General features: G+C 59.1%; 1 protein-coding gene across 3 annotated transcripts in view; it reads left to right on the top strand.

Moving 5' to 3' along the window:
- The window catches only part of TLE5 (TLE family member 5, transcriptional modulator), a 179,729-nt gene extending 165,461 nt beyond the window's left edge, over positions 1 to 14,268 (top strand). The window contains exons 2-8 of one of the 3 annotated variants that reach the window (XM_069878211.1): positions 3,999 to 4,036; positions 6,140 to 6,237; positions 7,734 to 7,797; positions 10,320 to 10,364; positions 11,993 to 12,055; positions 13,003 to 13,077; positions 14,026 to 14,268. In XM_069878211.1, the coding sequence (XP_069734312.1) occupies positions 4,010 to 4,036; positions 6,140 to 6,237; positions 7,734 to 7,797; positions 10,320 to 10,364; positions 11,993 to 12,055; positions 13,003 to 13,077; positions 14,026 to 14,247 (594 nt within the window). In that variant the 5' untranslated portion in view covers positions 3,999 to 4,009 and the 3' untranslated portion in view covers positions 14,248 to 14,268. Of the gene's footprint in view, positions 1 to 3,934; positions 4,037 to 6,139; positions 6,238 to 7,733; positions 7,798 to 10,319; positions 10,365 to 11,992; positions 12,056 to 13,002; positions 13,078 to 14,025 lie in introns of those variants that run through there. The other 2 variants (XM_069878212.1, XM_069878210.1) reach the window with 2 other exon arrangements.
- The last annotated feature ends 10,773 nt before the right edge of the window (positions 14,269 to 25,041 follow it).

Below are 25,041 nucleotides of genomic sequence, written 5' to 3'. Positions count from 1 at the left end.
CAGGGCTTGGGAAGTGAGCACAGGATCCAGGGTGAAGGCACAGAACTCGGGGTTCAGGCACAAGATCTAGGGAGCAGGCGCAGAACTCGGGGTGCAGGGAGTTGGCACAGAAATTGGGGTGTAGGGAGCAGGCACAGGATTCACAATGCAGTCGCAGGACTTGGGGTGCAGGGAGCGGGCGTAGAGGTCGGGTTGTGGGCATAGGATTTGGGGTGAGGGCACAGAACTTGGGGTGCAGGCCCAGAACTCAGGGTACAGGGTGAGGGCACAGGATCAAGGGTGTAGGCACTGAATTCAGGGTGCAGGCACAGAGGTCGGGTGCGGACACAGAACTCGGAGTGAGGGCACAGAATTTGGGGTTCGGGCGCCGAGTTTGGGGAGCAGACACAGAACTTGGGGTGCAGACACAGGATCAAGGGTTCAGGCACCGAATTCGGGTGCAGGCACAGAGCTCAGATGTGGGCACCGAATTCGGGGTGTGGGCCAGAGCTCGGGTGCGGACACAGAACTCGGGGTGAAGGTGCAGAACTTGAGGTGCAGGCACCGAATTCGGGGTCTGGACACAGAACTTGGGGTGCAGACACAGAGCTTGGGGTGTGGACACAACTCGGGGTGAGGGCACAGAACTTGGAGTGTGGGCACCAAGTTTGGGTTTGGGCACAGAGCTCAGGTTCGGGTACTGAATTTGGGGTGTGGAAACAGAACTTGGGGTGAGGGAACAGAACTTGGGGTGCAGGTACCGAATTCGGGGTGTAGACACAGGACTCGGGGTGCAGGGTGAGGGGAGAGGATCAAGGATGCGGGCACAGAACTTGGGGTTCAGGCACTGAATTTGGGGTGCGGACACAGAGCTCGGGGTGCAGACACAGAACTCGGGGTGAGGGCACAGAGCTTGGGGTGCAGGCACCGAATTCGGGGTGCGAGCATAGAACTTAGGGTTTGGACACTGAATTTGGGGTGCAGCCAGAGCTCGGGTGCAGACACAGAACTCGGGGTGAGGGCACAGAACTTGGGGTGCAGGGTGAGGGGAGAGGATCGAGGATGCGGGCACAGAACTTGGGGTTTGGGCACCGAATTTGGGACACGGGCCAGAGCTCGGGTGCGGACACAGAACTCGGGATGAGGGCACAGAACTTGGGGTGCAGAGTGAGGGGAGAGGATCAAGGATGCGGGCACAGAACTTGGGGTTCAGGCACTGAATTTGGGGTATGGGCCAGAGCTCGGGTGCAGACACAGGATCAAGGGTTCAGGCACTGAATTTGGGGTGCAGCCAGAGCTCGGGTGCGGACACAGAACTCGGGGTGCAGAGTGAGGGGAGAGGATCGAGGATGCGGGCACAGAACTTGGGGTTCGGGCACTGAATTTGTGGCGCGGGCCAGAGCTCGGGTACGGACACAGATCTCACGGTGACGGCACAGAGCTTGGGGTGTGGGTGCAGGATCAAGGATCAGGCACTGAATTTGGGGTGCAGCCAGAGCTCAGGTGCGGACACAGATCTCAGGGTGACGGCACAGAGCTTGGGGTGTGGGTGCAGGATCAAGGATCAGGCACTGAATTTGGGGTGCGGACACAGTGCTCGGGTGCGGACACAGAACTTGGGGTGCAGACACAGGATTAAGGATTCAGGCACTGAATTTGGGGTGCAGCCAGAGCTCGGGAGCGGACACAGAACTCAAGGTGAGGGCACAGAACTTGGGGTGCAGAGTGAGGGGAGAGGATCAAGGATGCGGGCACAGAACTTGGGGTTCAGGCACTGAATTTGGGGTATGGGCCAGAGCTCGGGTGCGGACACAGAACTCGGGGTGAGGGCACAGAACTCGGGGTGCAGAGTGAGGGGAGAGGATCGAGGATTCGGGCACAGAACTTGGGGTTCAGGCACTGAATTTGGGGTATGGGCCAGAGCTCGGGTGCAGACACAGGATCAAGGGTTCAGGCACTGAATTTGGGGTGCAGCCAGAGCTCGGGTGCGAACACAGAACTTGGGGTGCAGGGTGAGGGGAGAGGATCGGGGATGCGGGCACAGAACTTGTGGTTCAGGCACTGAATTCGGGTGCAGACACTATCGGGGTGCAGACACAGGATCAAGGGTTCAGGCACTGAATTTGGGGTGCAGCCAGAGCTCAGGTGCAGACACAGAACTCGGGGTGACGGCACAGAGCTTGGGGTGCGGACACAGGATCAAGGGTTCAGGCACTGAATTTGGGGTGCAGCCAGAGCTCGGGTGCGGACACAGAACTCGGGGTGCAGAGTGAAGGGAGAGGATCGAGGATGAGGGCACAGAACTTGGGGTTCAGGCACTGAATTTGGGGTGCAGCCAGAGCTCGGGTGCGGACACAGATCTCAGGGTGACGGCACAGAGCTTGGGGTGTGGGTGCAGGATCAAGGATCAGGCACTGAATTTGGGGTGCAGACACAGTGCTCGGGTGCGGACACAGAACTTGGGGTGCAGACACAGGATTAAGGATTCAGGCATTGAATTTGGGGTGCAGCCAGAGCTCGGGAGCGGACACAGAACTCGGGGTGTGGGGTGAGGGGAGAGGATCGAGGATGCGGGCACAGAACTTGTGGTTTGGGCACTGAATTTGGGGTGTGGGCCACGGCTCGGGTGCAGAGACAGAACTCGGGGTGACGGCACAGAGCTTGGGGTGTGGACACAGGATCAAGGGTTCAGGCACTGAATTTGGGGTGCAGCCAGAGCTCGGGTGCGAACACAGAACTTGGGGTGCAGGGTGAGGGGAGAGGATCGGGGATGCGGGCACAGAACTTGTGGTTCAGGCACTGAATTCGGGTGCAGACACTATCGGGGTGCAGACACAGGATCAAGGGTTCAGGCACTGAATTTGGGGTGCAGCCAGAGCTCAGGTGCAGACACAGAACTCGGGGTGACGGCACAGAGCTTGGGGTGCGGACACAGGATCAAGGGTTCAGGCACTGAATTTGGGGTGCAGCCAGAGCTTGGGTGCGGACACAGAACTCGGGGTGCAGGGTGAGGGGAGAGGATCGGGGATGTGGGCACAGAACTTGGGGTTCAGGCACTGAATTTGGGGTATGGGCCAGAGCTCGGGTGCAGACACAGGATCAAGGGTTCAGGCACTGAATTTGGGGTGCAGTCAGAGCTCGGGTGCAGACACAGAACTTGGGGTGCAGAGTGAGGGGAGAGGATCAAGGATGTGGACACAGAATTTGGGGTTCGGGCACCGAATTCGGGGTGTGGGCTAGAGCTCGGGTGTGGACACAGAACTCGGGGTGCAGACACATGATCAAGGGTTCAGGCACTGAATTTGGGGAGCAGCCAGAGCTCGGGTGCGGACACAGAACTTGGGGTGCAGAGTGAGGGGAGAGGATCGAGGATGCGGGCACAGAACTTGGGGTTCGGGCACTGAATTTGTGGCGCGGGCCAGAGCTCGGGTGCGGACACAGAACTCGGGATGAGGGCACAGAGCTTGGGGTGCCGGCACCAAATTTGGGGTGCGAGCATAGAACTTAGGGTTTGGGCACTGAATTTGGGGTGTGGGCCAGAGCTTGGGGTGCAGACACAGGATCAAGGGTTCAGGCACTGAATTTGGGGTGCAGCCAGAGCTCGGGTGCGGACACAGAACTCGGGGTGCAGAGTGAGGGAAGAGGATCGAGGATTCGGGCACAGAACTTGGGGTTCGGGCACTGAATTTGGGGCGCGGGCCCGAGCTGGGTTGAGGGCACAGGACTCGGGCTTCCAGCACCGGAGCCGGGGTGCCCCCAGGCCTCCCCCGCCGGCTCCCCCAGCTCCATCCCCGGGGCGGGCGGGGCCGGGCCGCGGCGGGGGCGGGGGCGGCCGTGGTCCCGCCCGTCCCGGGGAGGCGGCGGCAGGTGGAGCAGCCGCAGGCCGGAGCCGGGGCCGCCGCCGCCGCCGCCATTAGACAATAGGCGCCTTTGGGGCGCGGGGCGAGAGGGGGCGCGGGCGGCCGCGGGGCCGGGCCCGGCGAGCGCGGAGGCACCGGGGGGAGCGGGGGCGGCCCAGCCGCGGCCTGACATGATGTTTCCACAAAGCCGGCACTCGGTACGAGCGCGGCCGGGGCGGCGGGGCGGGGCCGGGCCGGGGAAGGGGTGGGGGGGAACGGGGGGCGCCGCGATCGCCCTGAGGGGAACGGGGAAGCCGGGGTGCAGCCCCCCCAGAACGGGACCGGGGGCACCGGGATCGCCCCCGTCGGAGGAACGGGGGCACCGGGATGGCCCCGACTGGGAACAGGGGAATGGGGGCACCGGGATGCAGCCGCTCCAACTGGTACCAGAGAAAAGGGGATACCGGGATCGCCCCCATCGGTACCGGGGAAACGGGGGCACCGGGATCGCCCCAGCTGGGAACAGGGAACGGGGGAACCGGGATCAGCCCGACTGGGAACAGGGAAAAGGGGCACTGGGATCACCCTGACTGGGAACAGGGAAAAGGGGATACCGGGATCGCCCCAACCGGTACCGGGGGAACCGGGGCACCGGGACCATCCCAACTGGTACCAGGGAAAAGGGGATACTGGGATCGCCCCAACCGGTACCGGGGGAATGGGGGCACCGGGATCACCCCGACTGGTACCAGGGAAAAGGGGATACCAGGATCGCCCCAACTGGTACCAGGGGAATGGGGGCACCAGGATCCCCCCGACTGGTACCAGGGAATGGGGGCACCGGGATGCAGCCGCTCCAACTGGTACCAGGGAAGAGGGGATACCGGGATCGCCCCCATCGGTACCGGGAAAATGGGGGCACTGGGATGCAGCCACCGCGACCAGGGACACCGGGATGGACCCCACCGGTACCGAGGGAATGGGGGCACAGGGATCACCCCCACCAGTACCAGGGGGCACCGGGATGGCCCCAACCGGTACTGGAGGGCACCGGGATGCAGCCGCCCCAGCTGGTACCAGGGGAACAGGGACACCAGGATCACCCCCACTGGTACTGGGGGAACGGGGGTACCAGGATGCAGCCACCCCAACTGGGAACACCAGGATCGCCCCGAACGGGAGTGGGGAAATGGGGATACCGGGATCACTCCCACCAGTACCGGAGATCACCGGGTTGCAGATGCCTCAACTGCTACCATGGGAATGGGGACACTGGGATCGCTCCGAACAGGACTGGGGAAATGGGAACACCGGGATGCAACCGCCCCAACTGGGACCGGGGCAACGGGGACACCAGGATCACCCCAAACGGGAGTGGGGGGCACGGGGATGCAGCTGCCCCAACCAGGACTGGGGGTGCAGGGATGCCAGGCTTGCTCTGAGTGGTACCAGGGGAATGGGGACACTGGGATGCAGCTGCTCCAACTGGTACCAGGGAAACGGGGACACTGGGATTGCCCTGACTGGTACCGGGGAGCACCAGGATGCAGCCGCCCCAACCGGGACTGGGATAACAGGGACACCAGGATCACCTTATCTGGTACTGGGGGAACGGGGACACTGGGATGCAGTCGCCCCGACTGGTACCAGGGAAAAGGGGACACTGGGATCACCCAACTGGTACTGGGTGGCACTGGGATGCACCCGCTTTGACCAGTACTGGGGGAAAACGAAGGACTCTGGGATGCATCCACTCCAACTGGTACCGGGTAAACGGAGACATAGGGATGCACCCAGTCTGACCGGTACCGGGAAGACTGAGACCCTGGGATTGCCCTGACCGGTACTGGGGTGACTGAGGGACCTCAGGATTGGCCTGGCTCATGCTTCGGGGCTGGGGTGACCGAGAGACCTTGGGATCACCCCAACTTGTACCGTGGGGTTGGGGTGGCTTGTGAGCCCCTGGGATCGCTCTGACCTGATGCTGAAGGGCCTGGGGTGATCAAGAGGCTCTGGGATCACCCCAGCTGGTACCGAGGGGCTGGGGGGGACTGAGAGTCCCTGGGATCACCCTGACCGGTGCCAGAGTGGCCCAGAGACTCAATGATCTTCCTGCTCTGGAGCCACCCCAGCTGGGGCCGAGTCTCCCTGTAACGGAGTGTCTCCCACCATAGAATCTCCCTGCCCCAGCTGATATCAAGGGGTGGTGGGACCAGGGGAGCACCAGTGACCTTGGGCATGTCCCAAACCAAAGAACCAGGGTGTCCCCCTTGCCCGGGAGGCTCCCTGCTGGCACCCAGCACTGTCTCCTCTCCATCCAGGGCTCCTCTCACCTGCCGCAGCAGCTCAAGTTCACCACCTCCGACTCCTGCGACCGCATCAAGGATGAGTTCCAGCTCCTGCAGGCCCAGTACCACAGGTACGTGCGCCGGTGGGCCCGGCTTGGGGCTGTCCTGCTCCTCCAGTGGCATCATGACCCTGAGAATCGTCCCCGACGGGAACGCTGAGGACAGAACCCAACCGCGTGGCTTGGGTCACCTTTAGCTGTGGAGGAGGACCTAAGGCAGGGCGTTAATCGCATCCACTTGGGAGCCCAGCAAGGAGAACGGGTGGCTTCCCTCTCCAAGCCAAGGTCTTTCCTCTGAGCACCGCTCGGAGGCTTGCCAGGCCTCCCATGTCTGGCTGGGAGCGTTCCTCGGTTCTGCTCGCTGGCTGCCATTCTTGGACGGCAAACGCTGCAGGGAGCGCTCGAATCCAACAGCTTCCGCTTTGCTCTGCGTGTGTGGAAATATTTCTGCTGACCCCAAAGCTGGCTGGTGATGCTCTGTCGCCTTGGGGGGGGGTGTGGCTGAAATAAATGTGAAGCTTTCGGGTTCAGTCAGCTGGGTGATGCTCTTTGCCGTGGCCTGGCAAGCTGTGAGGTGCCCGTCTGCCTTCTCCCAGCCCTGTCTGCCTTCCCCAGCGTGGGCTCTGCTAGGTCACGGGTTTGAGATGCTGTCGTTCTGGCAAGAGCAGGCAGAAAAACTGCTGGGAAATGGCCTTTTCCCGGTGTCCCGTGTCTCTTAGGCAGTGCCAGCGAGGGAACAGGGGAGCCCAGGGAAGGGAAGCTTGCCCCTCACCCCCCTCCACTCCCTTGGACTTAATCTCCTCGAGAAGAAACAGGTTTTGTGTAGGTGAAGCTGTTTCTTCTTTGAAACATAAAACCACAGCACATGCCGGCTGCAGTTGCTCCGCTGGTGAGTTGGAGTCTCATAAAACACTGGGAGCAGCGGCGCTCTCCCTGAAGGCTGTGAAGAACCTGGGAGAGAGGAAAAATCTGTTCTTCTGGAGGGATGTGCTACGCTTAGGCCTCCTCCCCACCATCCAGAAATGGAGCTGGCTTTGGGTTTGAAGCTGTATTGGAGCATCTCAAGTGCTGCTGACAGGCCTGGGCTAGAAGCTGTCCCCAACTGCCAGTCATCAGCTGAGGAAAAGCAAAACCCCTCCCTGGGCAGCCCCCTTGGCTTCTGCTCAGCTTTCTGCTTCCCACCGCAAGGATTGGATCCCAGCCTGATCTAGGGGGATGTCCCTGCCCACAGCAGGGAGGTTGGAACTAGATGATCTTTAAGGTCCCTTCCAATCCAAACCCTTCCAACCCAAACTGTTCTATGATTCTGTGATTCCCTGGAGCAGGTCGGTGTCCAGCCTTGTGCTGCTTCTCCTGGACGTGTTGATGAGGCTCTGGCTGGGAAGGTGGGAGCAGGCGCTGTGGTCGTTGCTGTGGCTTGACCCAACTCCGACCTTTTGGAATCTGGACGGTGGTGTCCACAAAACCAGCCTGGCTGGGATTGGGGCCATGCAGGAAGCAGCTGCTCCGTGACAATCAACTCTCTCACCTCCTGTTTGTGGTTTTCTGACTGTTTTCTGGCTTTTCAGCTTGAAGTTGGAATGTGACAAACTAGCCAGCGAGAAATCGGAGATGCAGCGTCACTATGTGATGGTAAGAACCGACCCCAACAGCCAAGAGCGCGTGGGTGGTGTGGGTGCAGACGCCGGCGGTGAGCAGGGGTCTTGGTTCTCCTGGCAGGGAATCTTCACCCCGTGGAGCTGTGGGTCTCTAGGCAAGGCTGGCGTTGGCTTTTCTGAGCATGGGGTGCCTTTATATTTTGTGTTGTCTGCACACGGTGGATTGTTGGAAAGCGTCGAAGTGGCAGAGATTGTGGGATGTAGAAAAGCCTGGTGATGGGCTGCATGCTGGGTGGCAAGAGGGAATGGCCTCAAGCTTCACCAGGGGAGGTTCAGGCTGAACGTTAGGAAAAAATATTTCATGGAAAAGGTCCTTGGCACTGGCAGAGGCTGCCCAGGGAGGGGGTTGAGTCACCTTCCCTGGAGGGGTTTAAGGGACGGGTTGATGAGGTGCTGAGGGACATGGGTTAGTGATTGATGGGAATGGTTGGACTCGATGATCCAATGGGTCTTTTCCAACCTGGTGATTCTATGATGGGGTCTTTGGCTTTGCTGCTGCTTGACCTTGCTCCCTGTGTCCTGAGTGAAGCAACAGCTTTCACAAACGCAGGAAGGAGCTATAAGGTGCTGGTGTGCAGCGCCTGGGTCTCCAGGAGAGCCATGGCCAGCGAAGGACAAAGCAGCGCTCTGAGAAGTCGTGAAGCTGGGAAACCCCACAGCCTGGTGGGAGCTGGAAGCTGAAGCTGCTGTTCTGCGAGAGCTGAACCCTCCCCACCTTCTCGTGCCCCCAGCAGCCTTGCAGAGCCCTGGTGCAAAGTGCTGGCACGTCTCACCGATGCTTGTGTCCCAGCACGAAGCGTGCAAATCCCAGGGCACAGCCTGGCACAGGCAGGAGACGCTGTGCCAGACGTGGGCAGCAGGCTTAGCTGGAACTCTTGGAAGAGAAATCTGCCAAGAAACAGCCATGTTCTTGTAGGCAGGGTGACAGTTTGCCTGCCAGGTAATGCCTCTCTCTTCCCACGCATGGAAGAGCCCTTGTGGCAGCGATGCCAGGCAAAGCCGTGGTCTGTTCCTTTCCTATCAAGGAGTTAACAGGAGGTGGTGATGCTCTCCATAAAGATGAGCCGGTGCCTGCTTGCCAGCTGCCGCACCTGCCCTGGAAAATTAAAAAAAAAAAAAGAGATAAGATGTAGACATTAATACAGCAGCTCTTCAGAGGAGAGTTAGGACTTTAAAACCAGAAATATAAGGGAGGTGGCCCCTCCATCCTTCCAGTCTGCCTGTGTGTCCAGACTCTGAAGCTGTTTGGGGCTGGGGTCAAGGGGAAGAGGTTGCAGCTTTCCTCGTGTATTAGTGAGGAAGCTTGCCCTGCTCCTGCAGATAAACGATTGCTTCCAGGGCCTTGCAGTCTGCGTGGAGACTCATCTCCAGGTGTGGCTGAGATGGATTTTTTTTTTCCCTCAATGCTGACAGTCACCAGAATTGATTCAGGCTACCGGCGGCGGCCGAGGGGAAGGGCCATCGCTTGTTGTGCAGCACTCGAGGCTTTGCAGCAGCTCCTGCCTCATCTGCATGGCTGAGCTGGAGCTGCTGTCACTCTCACAGCAAAGTCACGGGGAAGCAAAGAGGAGGCTTTCTGTGAATGTGCAAAGCTGCTCCAGCTGCTCTGATTTTTTTGAATAAGTCACAATTAGCAGCTCAGGGCTCGGGCTCCCGCTTCCTGCTCAGTCTTCAGAATGCAAAGAAACCTCGAGAGCCAGCGGCGGCGTCAGAGCAGAGTGAAATCATGGCAATGCCGAGATGGGCTCTTTGCAGACTCGTGGCGTCAGTACGAAAACACCAGCGATCTTCTCCTTGAATTAAATGAGCACAGATGTGGATTTTGCTTTCCCTTCGGAAGAATCAGGATTGCAGCCTGCAAGCTGAGGTTTCTAAACTCTCAAACATCAGCCTTAAAACAGCTTTTCTTCCAGGGATTGGGAATTGGCTTCTCGTGCCAATAGATCGCTGCCCGATGCTGCTGTGCGAGGGTTTTCGGGGTGGGTTTTTGGGTGGGTTTTTTTGTTCCGCACGGCTTCTCCCCAAACAGCTGGAGCTGCGTGCGGCTGGCCACGTTCCTTACTAGATGAAGCCCAGTTGTAATCTCTTCCATTTGCTGCCGAAGCAGCCACGTGGGCTTTAGGATATTCGCCAGGCAAAGCTTGTGGAGTCAGGCTGGGGAGCCTCTAAACCTTTTCCCAGGTTTGAAGCAGCATCACTCGCTCTCACCTTGACACAGACTGAATGGTGTCAGCGAGGGCTGTTGCGTGGGGCCTGGTTGCCAAGTTCCTAGGTCTCTGTATGCAGCAGCGCGAGGTTGGAGCAGGGAGCACCGGGGCTCAGCACCTCTGCCTTACTTCTAGAGAGGGTCTCTGTGTTTGCTTCTGCTGTCTTTGTTTCCCTTGTAAAAAACCTTACTAGGAAAGCAGTAGCAGTTCCCAGCGCTGCTGGATGGAGCCTCTGTTGGGGACTTGACTTATAATTCTTTTTTTTTTTCTCTTCTCCTTTGCTCCACAGTATTATGAGATGTCCTACGGGCTGAATATTGAAATGCACAAACAGGTAAGAGGAAGGTATTTCCAAGGGCTCTAATTCCTGGGGAGGGTGGGCTGTCCGCTGTGCTTTGCCCTGTGTCACTTCAGGGGTATTTCAGGAACTAGAAATGCCTGTCAAATGTCAGAGCTGCCTTTGAAATGCAGGGATCCCCGTCCTCTCGGGACCACAGTGCTGGACTGAGGGCTTCCACCCTGGGCTGCAGACACGCTCTGGGTCTCCCCAGGGCCTAAGCAGGTATTTAAGAACCAGACAAGGTAGTGCAGGCAAAATGTGGGGCTGCAGAGTCGATCAGCAGATATGAGCCTGGCGTGGAGGGCAGGAGATGGCTCTGGGTCCTTCCCAGCCCTTCTCCCTGGTGCTGGGTGGGTTCCTGGCCCTGCTGCCTTTTCTGGTGTCCAGGAAGGCTTGTTGTTATCAACCCAACGTGAAAAATGCCAAGGTGGCTTGTTGTGATCTCTCTGACATGAAAAATGCCTTTGGTTCCTGCTGGGCTCTTGCTGCAGCGAGACCAGAGGGTTCTCCTCAGGGGCTGTGGTTAGGTACAGCCATGCAGACCTTCTAAGAAAGCCTCCTTGTGATGGAGAGGCTGCTGCAGCCTGGAGAAGTTGGTTCATTACCCTCACTGGTGGTTAAGTTGGTAATTATCCCCTGTGGCTAATTACCTGTGCTCTTAACAACGTGAGCCTCCTCTGAGCCTGACTCTGTCTGGCTTCAGCTTTCAGTCGCGGTCGTCTGTGTGCCACGGCTCAGTTCTAAGCCTCTTAGCACAGTTCTGCTTCCCCACGAAAGCATTTGGTGCCTCCAATCCCATCGCCCTTGTTGGGAAGCCCCCAAGACTGGCTTCCCTGGGAAAACCTGCACTTTGGTGAAGGATCTGAGCTACGAATCCTCGCTGCTGTCCCATCTACTGCCTCCCAGCCGAGTCCACCGTGGCGCTGGTGGAGTCCTTTTGGCTGGTTTCAGTGCACGCCTGAACCTTGTGGCTCTATATTTCGTTGGACTCCCTTGGAAAGTGATTTTCAAAGGGCTGGGAGCTTTACTCTTTCTCAGGAGAAAAGCATTTAACACTCCAGAACTTGCCACCTGCTTCTAGGAGGCTCATAAAGAAGCTGCCCAGTGCCTGGGGTCCCCCTGAACATCCCCAGTCCTGCAGCTTGGCCGTGGGGAGGCTGACAGCAGGCAAGGACTTGCCTTTGGGGAGGGGGAGGCTGAAGATCCACTTTCCAAGGCAGAGCAAGGCTCTCAGCCGGGGCAGCACGTCTGTCTGTCTGTCTGTGTCCACACAGCAGATGGAATTCAACACATCCTCACCTGGGTCTATAATAGATTTCCGCTCTAGTTGTTCCTGATTTCTTAAATGAGCATCAGAGACCTGGAGAGGGAAAAGAAGATTGAAAAACCCGCTCTTTGCAAACAGCATTGATTTGTTTAACTAAGTAGGGAGGGACCTTGGAGCTGAGGTGACCCCCCACAGCCCCAGAGCACCACTAGCATCTTTTGGGGGGACTGGGTTTGCTTAGAGCCATGAAGGGTCTCAATCTGGCCTAAGGAGGGGAAAGTGAGGCAGCTGGTGCTGAGAGTGACCTCTCCAAACCCACTTGACGCGTTTTCTCTCCATTCTTCCCACTTCCCAGGCTGAAATCGTCAAGAGGCTAAATGGGATTTGTGCGCAGGTTCTGCCCTACCTTTCCCAAGAGGTGAGTCCTTCAGCTCTGTCTTAGGGGAGCAGAGTCTCCTGCATGGGCAGCTCCTCGCTCTTGGCTCCTGCACAGGGATGAGCCCTTTGAGATGGGTTTGGCTTGATGGCATCCAGGCAGCCCCCCAGGTGCTGTGCAAGGGCTACCTTGCCCCTCCATCCCTTTTGTTGGCACCTGCAGACAAAGATGGGCTCTGTTCTCTCCCACCCCTGATTCTGGAGTTATTGGCCACCTCTGCAGGCAGTAGGAGCTTTGGGTGGGTAACTGGGGGAGGGGAACGTGAAAAAGTACCTCTATATGGCTCCTCCTTAAGATCTGCTTCCTCTGCCTCATTAATTAATGCAGCTGATGGGCTCCTCCCACTCCCCATAGAAATTAATTGGGAGGGCTGGGAGTTGTAGCCTGAGGCAGGAGGAGGGTGAAGCACCTCTAGGGTTTTCCCACCCACCTGTTCTTGGGGCAGTTCAGATCAGAGCTGCCTAATAACTAAGGCACAACTTAACCTTTTGCATCTTAATGCAGCCCCTTCCCTTACCTCAACCCTGTCCTGCTACTGAGATGGAAAGAAAAATCGACTTGCTGGAGTGTGATGGACAAATGTGGTGTTCAGAGACCTTTTGCTCTTGGAGGAGCAAGCACGGTTGTCCACTCTGGGCTCTTCCACAGCAGCATCTTCCATTGGCTGCAGTTGGGACCCAGGATGTGTCCCAAGGAATGAGGAGCTTCCCAGGAGCTTCTGATTTTAGGGTTTTTATTTGTTGGGATGCTGCTTGTTCTTGTCACAAATGAAGCACGAGTCAGTGTCTCCAGCTCTGGGGTGAACCAGCCCTGCTAGCAGCTGACATAGAGTCCGTGTGCGTGTGTCAGGCCCAGCAAAGTTGTCTCCCTGCTTTTCTTCTCTGTGACACTGGAAAATGCCCTAAATCCCTCTGTTCTCTCCACACCAGCATCAGCAGCAAGTCCTGGGAGCCATCGAACGAGCCAAGCAGGTTACGGCGCCAGAACTGAACTCCATCATCCGTGTACGTGATGCTTGGTTAGGTTGGGTTTGGAGGGATGGGAATCTGTGCCTTTGGCCTTCAGGACAGAGCTGGGCAGGGCAGTCGTGACCCAGAGTGGGTCTGGGGTGCTGGGAACCGGCTGCTCCCCGAGCGATGCTGGGATGAGGCTGCGAGTGCCAGGCTGGGTTTGCCTGGACGTGTTACGATGTGGGCTTGGGAACGCAGGGATTCCTGCTCTGTCCCAGCAGGGTGCAAGGAGAGGAGCTTTGGTTTGGAGCAGGAATTGCAGCAGCTCCTTGACATGAAAACACCATCTGTTCTTGGTCAAGGTCAGGAGGGTTTAACCACATCCTTGGAGCGTGCAGGAGTCTGAGGCCAGTTGCCCTGTGAGCTGCGTGTCTTGTTGAGGGCACCACTGGGTCTTCTGGAGACCTCATTGCTCTCTCCAACTCCCTGAAAGGAGGTTGTGGAGAGGAGGGAGCTGGGCTCTTCTCCCAGGTGACAGGGGACAGGACGAGAGGGAACGGCCTCAAGCTTCACCAGGCTGAACATTAGGAAATAATATTTCACGGAAAGGGTCGTTGGGCACTGGAACAGGCTGCCCTGTGGGGGTTGAGTCCCCTTCCCTGGAGGGGTTTAAGGGATGGGTGGACAAGGTGCTGAGGGACATGGTTTAGTGATTGATGGGAATGGTTGGACTCGATGATCCAGTGGGTCTTTTCCAACCTGGTGATTCTATGATTCTCTTGAGGCTGTCACAGCCCAAGGGCTCTAGAACTTCTTTTTTTTTCCCTTTCCCACCCCTCCTCACTCCAAGGCCACAGTGCTCTACAGGACCCTGAGCTCCCTGGTTGACGCTTGCCTGCTGGCACAGTCAGCGTGGCCTTAGGCCCTTAGGTTGGGACCCAAGTGCACTCAAAATGACAATATTCCTCTCCCGTCTTCCTGTCTGTCCGTCGTTCTTTACAGCAGCAGCTTCAAGCTCACCAGCTGTCCCAGCTCCAAGCCCTTGCTCTGCCTCTGACTCCGCTCCCCGTGGGCCTCCAGCCCCCGTCCCTCCCTGCCGTCAGCGCCGGCACCGGGCTCCTCTCGCTCTCGGCCTTGGGCTCCCAGGCTCACCTCTCCAAGGAGGACAAGAACGGCCACGACGGGGACGCCCACCAAGACGACGACGGGGAGAAATCTGATTAAAGTGAACGGGCTGGGGGAGGGAGGGCAGGGGAAAAACAAAAATAACAAAAAAAAAAAAGGGGGCTGTCGGGGGGTGGGGGGGGGCGGGTTAATGCAAGATGCAGTATCTCTCTCTCTAGTTGCTGCGCAGCAGAATCGCGGGGGCTTGCGTGTGGTGGCCTGTTCCTACGGGGAGCAGTGCTTGAGCGCTGCCCGGGCTGCTCCGCAGCAGTGCAAGCGCCATCGCAGTAACCGTGTGGCCGATCGTGCTCTCTCCCTGTGCCCAGCCTGGCTTCCCCGTCCCCGCTGCCATCGCAGAGCCGAGCCACAGCCTGGCTTGGGCTGCTCTGGGGCCGCTTGCCCTCGGCTCCTCGATGCCGTCAGCCTCCCCTCCGCCTGCCGCTCCCTTCTTGGTATTTAAAGATGCTCCTTGATCCTAACGGTTTCTGCACAACTCCCTGCTGGGATCCCTGCCCCGAAACCATCTCCTCCTTCCCCAAACGCTCTTGATCTCGCCGCATCGCCCTGTTCCTCCCCGCGTTCCTCCTGCACTAATAACCAGGCCGGCACCTTGCTGTTCTGCATGTTCTTAACCAGGCCCGGGGCAGCACGACGCGCTCCGGGCGCTGGGATGAGGGGAACCTCCACCACCCGCTTCCCTCCAGCGTAGCACCCGGCTTCGGAGGGCTCGGGCGGAGGGGCAGGCAGAGCAAGAGCCTTTCCTGGTCCTCCCCTTGCCCCTGTGTAGAGGATACAGCAGCTTTCTCTGTTCTTATCTCCGTGCGCTAGCGTGTCTTCTAAAAAAAAAAAAAAACAAAAACGGAATGAAAAAAGAAAAAAAAAAAAAAAGAATAAAATTAAATGATAATCTGGTGTTTGTATATAGTCCTTTAGAAAGATCTTGTTTTGCTTTTTGTGTTTAATCACTTGACCTATAATAAGAGGAACTGAAAATGCTGTATCAAGGACGTACAAGCTGTGCCTTTCAAATAAAGAAATAAGAAGGTTGGTTAAAACTGTGACTCGCTGTCTGCTTTCTTGCCACTTTGGGGATGACTTTAAAATACTTCCCCACCCCGAGAAAGGGGATTCAGAGGGGAGAACAAGCAGCTTTGCTTAGGACTCTCTTTCCCCACCTGCCATCCCAGCTCCTGCTGGGAATCATGGTTTGGGTTGGAAGGGACCTCAAAGCCCATCCAGTTCCAACCCCTTTGCCATGGGCAGGGACACCTCCCACTGGATCAGGGGCTCCAAGCCCCATCCAACCTGGCCTTGAACCCCTCCAGGAATAGGGCAGCCCCCACTGCTCTGGGCAACCTGTTCCAGGGCCTCCCCACCCTCCTTGTGAAGAATTTCTTCCTAATGCCTAATCTGAACCTTCCCCTCTCCAATTTCCAACGCAGGAGCTCCCCGTGGGCTGCCTCAGCTCTGCTCTGTGCAGGGAAAATTAATCTCTGCTGTGGGTGCAGGGGATGAGCTGCTTCTCTGGCAGTCGGCCCCCCTGGAAAATCTGGGCTGCGTTACCCTGGGGCTGCGATTGCTGTAATGGAATTGGTTCTCGATAATTAGAGCCTGTCCTTTGCCTTCAGAGCCTGCTCTGCCCCGATAACATCTTCCCCTCCCTATCTCCCAGGCCAGCTGGAGTGGGAAAACTTCCTTCCCCTGGGAAAGAAGCTGTGACAAAGGGGGGATCTCAGTGCCCCCGGCTGCCCAGGGAGGTTGGGGGGCTTTGGTGGTGCAGATGGGGAGCAGTGGCCACTGTGTCTCTGTCCTGCTGATGCTGAGCAGAGATCAGGGCAAATGCAGGAGCAGGGAAGGGATCATCCCCCTGGACTCAGCCCTGATGAGACCACGACTTGAATCCTGCGTTCACTTTTGGGGCCCTCACTCCAAGAAAGACGTTGAGAGGCTGGAGCGCGTCCAAAGAAGGGGAACAGAGCTGGGAAGGGTCCTGAGAACAGGTTCTGGGAGTGGCTGAAGGACCTGGGGCTGTTTAGTCTGGAGAAGAGGAGGCTGAGGGGAGACCTCATCGCTCTCTGCAGCTCCCGGAAAGGACGTTGGATGAAATGGGTGCTGGGCTCTTCTCCCAAGTAAGAAGTGATAGGAGGAGAGGCAATGGCCTCAAGTTGTACCAGGGGAGGTTTAGATTGGATATTGGGAACAATTTCTCTATTGAAAGAGTGGTGAAGCCCCAGCAGAGGCTGCCCAGGGCAGTGGTGGAGTCTCCATCCTTGGAGGGATTCAAAAACCATGCAGACATGGCACTTTGGGCCATGGTTTAGTGTGGATGGAGGTGTTGGGCTGAGGGTTGGACTGGATGAGCTTAGAGGGCTTTTCCGACCTTAACGATTCTGTGCATTTATGACACCAGGGTGCTTTCCACAGCCCAGAGAAACGCTTTGGGTGCAAAACCAGCACGGTCCAGCCGCGAGTCCTCGGGGCAAACAGGAGAGGAGCACGAGGTCCAGCTCAGCATCTGCTGGGAGGTGCGGGGGATTTGGAGAGCCCTAAAGCTCTGTCTTTATACTTTGTAGTGGGTTCATCTCCCGCAGGGAGCCATCCCCAGCCCAGCAGCAGCAGCCAAGGATGCTCAGCCAGCAGCCTCGTGGTTTGTTCGACCCCTTGCCCACCGAACCGAGGCTGCTAATTAGCTCTAACAACAGGGACCTCTGTTCCTCTGAAATCGCCAGCCCCAGAACCCTCCCAGACCAATTTCTCCTAAATCCTCCTCCCTTGCACGTCCATCAGGAATAACATCCACTTACGGTTCTCCCTACCCCCAGGCTGAGTTTGAACCAGTGACCTCGAGGTGAAAGCGCTTGAAAAGCTGCAGCCCTCCCTGCAGCCAGCGCGTTCCCAGTGGGGTTTTCAGCAGCACTTACAGAGCAGAGATGGTTTTAGCAACTGTCGCAGCGTAGCAGCCTCTGGCCCGGAGCTCTGCTGGCCTTTCACAGCAGAAAACCACTCGCTCAGCATCAAACCACTCGCTCGGCATCGCCGAAGCCCTTGGAGCAGCTGCAGGACCGTGGGGTCAGACTGAAGCCACCGGGAGCGTTTCTCGTGGCCGGGAGCCCCTGGCAGTGCGGTGGGGCAAGCGTTGGAGGTGTCTGCCCCGAGCTCTGGTCCCTCAAGGGCGCTGAGATCAGCCCAGCTCGTGTGGCTCTGCGCTCACCGTGGGCTCTGGATGTGGCCGAGCCAGTGGTGCTTCCCAGAGCACAAACGAACGGAGCATCACGCTCTGCGTGGGGCACCTGGGTTGGCAGGGGACAAAGCTGGGACCCCCAGGCAGCCCCGCAGAGTCCCAGCCAGCAGCTGGAGTTTGGAGATCTCCACCACCGGAGCCTCTCTGCAGACATCCTTGTCCTTTGGAAGCCGGAGCCAGGAGCTCTGCCCCAGCCCTTGTGCTGCTGAGGCATCACAGAAGAGAACGGGAGCATCATCAAGCCTTCTCACTGCCCAGAGGCTCTACCACCCATCCAAGACCGTAGCACAGCTGTGCCAGGCCCGGCTGGCGCTCCCAGGACAGTGGGACATGGGATCAAGCTCCTCTCCAGTCCCTCCATGCCCTCTTTGCACCAGAAGAGACCCCTCCAAAGTAGTCCTAGGGATGAGGCCAATGCCAAGACCTCTAAGCTCATCCAGTCCAATCGTCAGCCCAACACCAGCATCCACACTAAACCACGGCCCAAAGTGCTGCATCTGCACGTTTTTTTAATCCCTCCAAGGATGGAGACTCCACCACTGCCCTGGGCAGCCTCTGCCGGGGCTTCACCACTCTCTCAATAGAGAAATTGTTCCCAATATCCAATCTAAACCTCCCTGGTGCAGCTTGAGGCCATTGCCTCTCCTCCTATCACTTCTTACTTGAGAGAAGAGCCCAGCTCCCATTTCATCCAACGTCCTTCCCAGGAGCTGCAGAGAGCGATGAGGTCTCCCCTCAGCCTCTTCTCCAGACTAAACAGCTCCAGGTCCTTCAGCCACTCCCAGAACCTGTTCTCGAGATCCTTTCCAGGTTTGTTCCCCTTCTCTCGACACGCTCCAGCCCCTCAATGTCCTTTTTGGAGTGAGGGGCCCAAAACTGAACAGGGATGGTGGTGTTTGGCTGACGGTTGGGCTGGATGCTCTCAGAGATCTTTTCCAAACTTAACGATTTTATAATTCTCTGACACCCAATTCCTGCCTGCAGCTGCCTGGGGCTCAGCAAATTCTGCTCTCTCACATCTCTTCCCCCTTCCACCCTGTCACAGGAGGGGTTCTAAACCAGCATCTCTCCTCCTCAAAGAGGTGAGCAGGTGCTAGTTTTCCACTGGGAGAAGGTGCTTTCCTCACCTGTTTGACTCTCCATCCATCCCCTTCAGCTTTTCCCAGCAGGACAGATCCCGGGAGCAGTGGGAATCTCCTCCATCACATCCCCCCAACCCACTCCCACCCTCCTCATTTTTCAGCTGAGCTTTGCTTGAAACAATGGCACAGTCTGCAAGCCAGGAACGCTTTACAGCACCGGAGCAGGGCCTCCTTCCCAATTCATCACTAATGCAGGAACGCCGAGCCCTTCCTGGCTGCAGCGAGCACGAGATAAAAGCTAAAAGAGGCATCAATAATTAAAAACCACTCAAAGCCAGTAAGTGCAAACAGGAGCCAACATCCAGATCGAAGGCAGCGCCAGAGACGAGAGTCTGTCAGCTGCGGGGCTGCTCGAAGGGCTCCCACATCTCTTTTGGGGGTGTCCCACCCCGAATCCACAGCCAGGGGGTGACAAGGTGGCCCTGGCACAGCGGGAAGGCACTGGGAGATGCAGGAGGGAGTTCATCGGCTCTGAAAAAGGCTGGGGGTCCTGTCTGAGCATAGCAGGAGAGATCCCAGCTCCTGCGTGTGGTTCACTTTGCAGATGCTTGGGAGGAGGCGATGGCGCTGGGGTCCCAGGGACGAGGACTTGGGTTTTGGTCTCAGGAGCGTGACTCGAGGTGCTGGAAACTGTTGATTTCTAGGACAGCTTTGGCTCAGCTCTTGCTGACTCGCTGCCAGCCCCTTCCCTCAGTTTCTCATCTCACGTTCGTTCCAGGACAGGCTCCAGCCAGGATAAGGTCCCAGTTTGTGCCAACTGCTGGTACAAATGCCCTGGGAAATTCCCGTTGTCTGAGGGTGCCAGGAACTGAGCTTTGCTGAGGTCAAGGCTGCTCGTTCAAGTATACAAGCGAGAAGCTGAAAATGGAGTGGTTTGGAACCTCCATGGCCACATTTGCTCCCTGCTCCCACGGGTTTGGCAAAAGGCTTGGTCGAGCCCCGGGAGGGGAAAACCTGAATCTTCTAAATCCGTGCCCCCAGTTCTGGTTTGTCTCAAGCTGCCATTTGGGGTGGGAGCTGAAAGGTGAAAGCATTGGGGTAATTCCAGCAGCAGCAACCTGTTTTGCTTGGATGCGGATTCAACTGGAGCTCCTGAGCATCCCGAAGCCCGGGCTTGTTTGGTTTCTCTGCTGGTTCTAAACAGAAGGGCTGTTTACAGCGCTCGCCTCTGGATCCTGGCGTGGGTTTCCAACACCCTCATCCTCTGGGGCTCCTCCAGGCGCTGCCAGGCACAAGGCGGTTTCAGACACGTCCCCTGCCCTGCGCCTCGAGGGAGGAGCGACTCCCTCTGCATCCACAACCCTGGGGCTTGCAAGGGGTTAACCACGGCTGTTTTCACCCAAGCAAGCGCTGAAGCAAATTAATCTCTGGGTTCCAGGCTGTCCTGCTCCAGGGCTCACGTCAATCATCAGTGGCGGGTGATGAAGACGTGTGTCACATCCATCATTCCGGAGCTGCCTGGTCCAGGTTTACCTGTGTCACTCTCTGAGATGGGAGGGAGCAGAGAAGCTGCAGAAGGAAAACCCGCAGGATTTGGTAAGGAGTTTTGAAAAAATGCTGGGAAACATCTTCTCTGCTTCTCCTTCCCCCCCCGAAACACAATCTGAAACGTTGCCAGCTTTGAAAAAAAACAAACCACTTTCCTTAAATATAAGATGCTGCGTCCCTGGAGGTGTTCAAGGCCAGGTTGGATGGAGCTTGGAGCAACCTGATGCAGTGGGAGGTGTCCCTGACGGAACCAGATGGGCTTTGAGGTCCTTTCCAACCCAAATCACTCCATGATTCTATAAAATAAACACCAACTGCCCCAATAGGGCAAACAACCCAAAAATAAATACTCTCAATCTTTATATTTGCATTAAAATATGGATATTCAAGCGTGCAGGAATATGAGGTGCACACAGGTACGTGAAGGAAGGGTTTGTCAAGGACTTTGGAGCAAGGTGAGGAGCTCACAGCTTTTCCTGCTTGCAGCACAGGGTCTGGGCAGGGAGCAGAAGGTGATGAGGAAGGTGCAAGTGCCAGCCTGAGCCGGCAAGGTTGGAAACCACTAAGGGTGGAGAAGCCCTCTAAGCTCATCCAGTCCAACCATCAGCCCAACACCACCATCCCCATTAAACCACGGCCCAAAGTGCCACGTCTACGCACTTTTTGAACCCCTCCAGGGGTGGAAACCCCACCGGTGCCCCAGGCAGCCTCTGCCAGGGCTTCCAAGCAGGGCTGGCCACTTGTTCAGGGAACATCTGGGCTGTGGGAAGCCCCCAGTCTTAACTGGGAGCGGAGCGGGAGCTTCTGGTGCCCAACACCTTGCCCCTGCCCTGGCCGCTGCCAGCACCAGCAAGTAAATAACACAATTAATAAAAGATTAGGATGAAATGTGAGGCATTAAATATTTAACCTCGTGGCTGGCTGCGCGGTGCCCAGGTACAGCTGGTTCCTGCAATATTTAAGGATTGTTCCTCCCTCGCCCTTCTCCACCCCCCCAAGCGTGGTGACTTCATGGTGGCTTTGGCTGGAGGGTCCTGGGGGGACAAGGGGGGATTGAGGGGGACTGGGAGGGATCAAGGGGGGACAGGGAGAGTCCAAGGGGGACAGGGAAGGATTGAGGGGGACAAGGAGAGTCCTGAGGGGGACTGGGAAGGATTGAGGGGGACAGGGAAGGTCCTGGGGGACATGGAGGGATTGAGGGGGACTGGGAGGGATCAAGGGGGGACAGGGAGAGTCCAAGGGGACAGGGAAGGATTGAGGGGGACAAGGAGAGTCCTGAGGGAACAGGGAAGGATTGAGGGGGACTGGGAAGGATTGAGGGGGACAGGGAAGGTCCTGGGGGACAGGGAGGGATTGAGGGGGACAAGGAGAGTCCTGAGGGGACAGGGAAGGATTGAGGGAACATGGAAGGATTGAGGGGGACTGGGAGGGTCGTGGGGGACAGGGAGGGATTGAGGGGGACAAGGAGAGTCCTGAGGGAACAGGGAAGGACTGAGGGGGACAGGGAGAGGCCTGGGGGGCGGGGATGTATTGAGGGGGTTAGGGAAGGATTGAGGGGGAAAGGGAGGGTTGTGGGGGGCAGGGAGGGATTAAGGGGGACAGGGAGAGTCCTGAGGGAACAGGGTGGCATTGAGGGGGACTGGGAAGGATTGAGGGGGACAGGGAAGGTCCTGGGGGCACAGGGAAGGATTGAGGGGGACAGGGAAGGATTAAGGGGGACAGGGAAGGATTAAGGGGGACAGGGAAGGATTAAGGGGGACAGGGAGGGATCAAGGGGGGAACAGAGGGGGTCGATGGAGGACAGGGAAGGAACAAGGGGGAGAGGGAAGGATTGAAGGGGACAGGGAGAGGCCTGGGGGCCGGGGATGTATTGAGGGGGTTAGGGAAGGATTGAGGGGGACAGAGAGGGTTGTGGGGGACAGGGAAGGTCCTGGGGGGAGAGAGAAGAGATCGAAGGGGACTGGGAAGGACTGGGGAGGTGAGGAGGGTCCTGGGGAGACAGGGAGAGATCCCGGGGTTGTGGTGGAGGAGAATGGGGAGGGGTTGGGGATGCAGGGAGGGTCCTGAGGGAACGGGGAAGGATTGAGGACACCCCCCCCCGTTCCCTCCGGAGACCGCGGGGAGGCGGCTGCCAATCCCGGAGCTGCAGCGGCTCCGGGTGCCCCCTCCGCATTCCCTCCCTCCCCCCACTCCCCCCCAGTCCCCTCCATCCCCACCGCCCCACGTTACTTTGAATGGCAGCCTGCGGCCGCCGCAAAGCCTTGTAGGACATGTAGTCCTCCCACCCCCGCCGCCCGCTGCGGGAGCACCGGCCGCGAGGCAGCTCCGGGCCAGCCCCACCGGAGAGGGACCGGCACAGCCTCCCGTCCCCTCGGCGGGCAGCAGGCGGGCCGGCCCGGCCCCGAGAGGCCTTCGCGGCGGAGGGCTCTGCGACGGGCGAACTACAACTCCCAGCGTGCCCCGCGGCGCCGCCGCGGAGGCTCCGGCGGCCCGCTCGCTTCTCATTGGCCTTCACTGGGCGTGACGTCACGAGCCCATGTGGGAGCGCGGCAAGGCGATTGGCTGACGCTCCGGGGCTGCAGCCAATGGCAGCGGCGGGCGGCGCCGCGGTTGCCGAGGGGGGCGGTTAAGGTGGAGCGGGGTCGGGGGCTGCTGTGCTCCCGGGGCACCGGGGTCGCTCCTAGGGGACCGGGGTTCTCCCGAGGACGAGGATGCTCCCGGGGATAGGGATGCTCCCTGGGAACGGGGATGCGCTGGGGAACAGGGGCTCCTCCCGGGGATGAGGATGCTCCCGGCCCTAGGGATGCTCCAGGGCATGGAGATGCTCCAGGGAATGGGGATGCTCCCGGGGAATGGGGATGCTTCCTGGGACAGGGGTCCTCCCGGGGACGAGGATGCTCCAGGAGATAGAGGTGCTCCCAGCCCCAGGAATGCTCCAGGGAATAGGGGTGCTCCAGGGAATAGGGGTGCTCCCAGCCCCAGGGATGCTCCAGGGGATAGGGGTGCTCTCGACCTCAGGGATGCTCCAGGGAATAGGGATGCTCTCGGCCCCAGGGATGCTCCAGGGAATAGGGGTGCTCCCGACCTCAGGGATACTCCAGGGAATAGGGATGCTCCCGGCCCCAGGAATGCTCCAGGGAATAGGGGTGCTCTCGACCTCAGGGATGCTCCAGGGAATGGGGATGCTCCAGGGAATGGGGATGCTCCAGGGAATAGGGATGCTCCAGGGGATAGGGGTGTTCCCGGTCCCAGGGATGCTCCAGGGAATGGGGATGCTCCAGGGGATAGGGGTGTTCCCGGTCCCAGGGATGCTCCAGGGAATAGGGATGCTCCAGGGGATGGGGGTGTTCCCGGTCCCAGGGATGCTCCAGGGGATGGGGATGCTCCCGGGGACCAATGTCCTCCCGAGGACGAGGATGCTCCTGAGGACGAGGGTGCTCCCGGCCCCAGGGATGCTCCAGGGGACCGGGGTCCTCCCGAGGACGAGGATGCTTCTAAGAAGGAGGATGGTCCCAAGGACAGGGATGTTCCCGGGGACGGGGATACTCCCGGCCCCAGGGATTCTCCGAGGGCCTTGGGTGCTCTGGAGAAGGGGGGATGCTCCCAAGGATGGGGGTTCTCCCGGAGCCGGGGATGTTTCGAGAGACGCGGATGCTCCAAGGGAGTTCCCGGGAACAGGGATGCTCCCGGGGCACGGAGAGTGGACCCGGGGGACAGGCATGATCCTGGGGCCAGGGATGATCCTGGGGATGGGGGAGCTCCCAGGGGCCAGGGGTGCTCCCGGGATCGGGGGATGATGCTCCAAAAGATGGAGGTGCTCCTGCGGGCTGGCGTGCTTCGAGGGCCGGGGGATGCTCCCAAAGTGACAGGGATGCTCCAGGAGATGCGGATGCTCCAGGAGATGGAGATGCTCCGGGGACGAGGGGTGGTCCCAGGGATGCTCTCGGGTGACGAGGGATGTTCCCGGGGACCGGGGATGCTCCCAGGGGCTGGAGATGCTTCCGGGGGATGCTCCCAGGGGGCCGGGGGTGCTCCCGGGGGACTGGAGAATCTCCCAGGGGCTGAAGATGCTCCCGGGGGACCGGGGATGCTCCCAGGGAGATGGAGATGCTTCCTGGGGACCGGGGATGCTCCCAGGGAGATGGAGATGCTCCCGGGGGACCGGGGATGCTCCCGGAGGCTGGAGATGCTTCCTGGGGATGCTCCCAGGGAGGTAGAGATGCTCCCAGGGGGATGGAGGTGCTGCCGGGGGACTGGAGATGCTCCCAGGGGGATGGAGATGCTCCCAGGGGGATGGGGATGGAGATGCTCCCGGGGGACTGGAGATGCTCCCAGGGAGATGGAGATACTCCCAGGGGCTGGAGGTACTCCCGGGGGACCAGGGATGCTCCCAGGGGCTGGAGATGATCCTGGGGGACCAGGGATGCTCCCAGGGGGATGGAGGTGCTCCCGGGGGACTGGAGATGCTCCCAGGGAGATGGGCATGCTCCCAGGGGCAGAGGATGCTCCCCAGGGACACAGGGATGCTCCTGGCACGGCTTTTTTTCCCGACCCTGCCCGGCTCCGTTTCCAAAGGAGCCAACCGCGTGCACACGCGGGGCCGGGCTGGGGGGTCCCGGGGCCGGGCTGGGGGGGTGCCGGGGCGAGGCTGGGGGGGTCCCGGGGCGAGGCTGGGGGGTCCCGGGGCGAGGCTGGGGGTGGGAGGGTGTCTGCGCCTCCCGGGTGGCTCGAGGGCTGAGATCCCTCCCGGTCTCCAGCATCACCGTGGGAGCTCCGGGTGGTGTCAGCGGGGCTGGCTTGGCTCCCCCATCCTCTCCCCGCCGCCCCCAGCCCCGCGGCCCCCCTCCTCCTGCGCGGCTGCGCCACCTTAAGCGGGAGAACGGGGCGCTCGGAGCCGGGAGGCGGCGGCTCCGCAACCGGGATCCCGCCGGTGCCTCCCGCATCCTCCCGGTACCGACCCCCATGGGGGGCGAGCGCAGCATC

This window comes from Phaenicophaeus curvirostris, chromosome 28, assembly GCF_032191515.1.
Source record: "Phaenicophaeus curvirostris isolate KB17595 chromosome 28, BPBGC_Pcur_1.0, whole genome shotgun sequence".
Lineage (NCBI taxonomy): Eukaryota > Metazoa > Chordata > Aves > Cuculiformes > Cuculidae > Phaenicophaeus > Phaenicophaeus curvirostris.
This window is presented reverse-complemented; position numbering and strand designations above follow the sequence as displayed.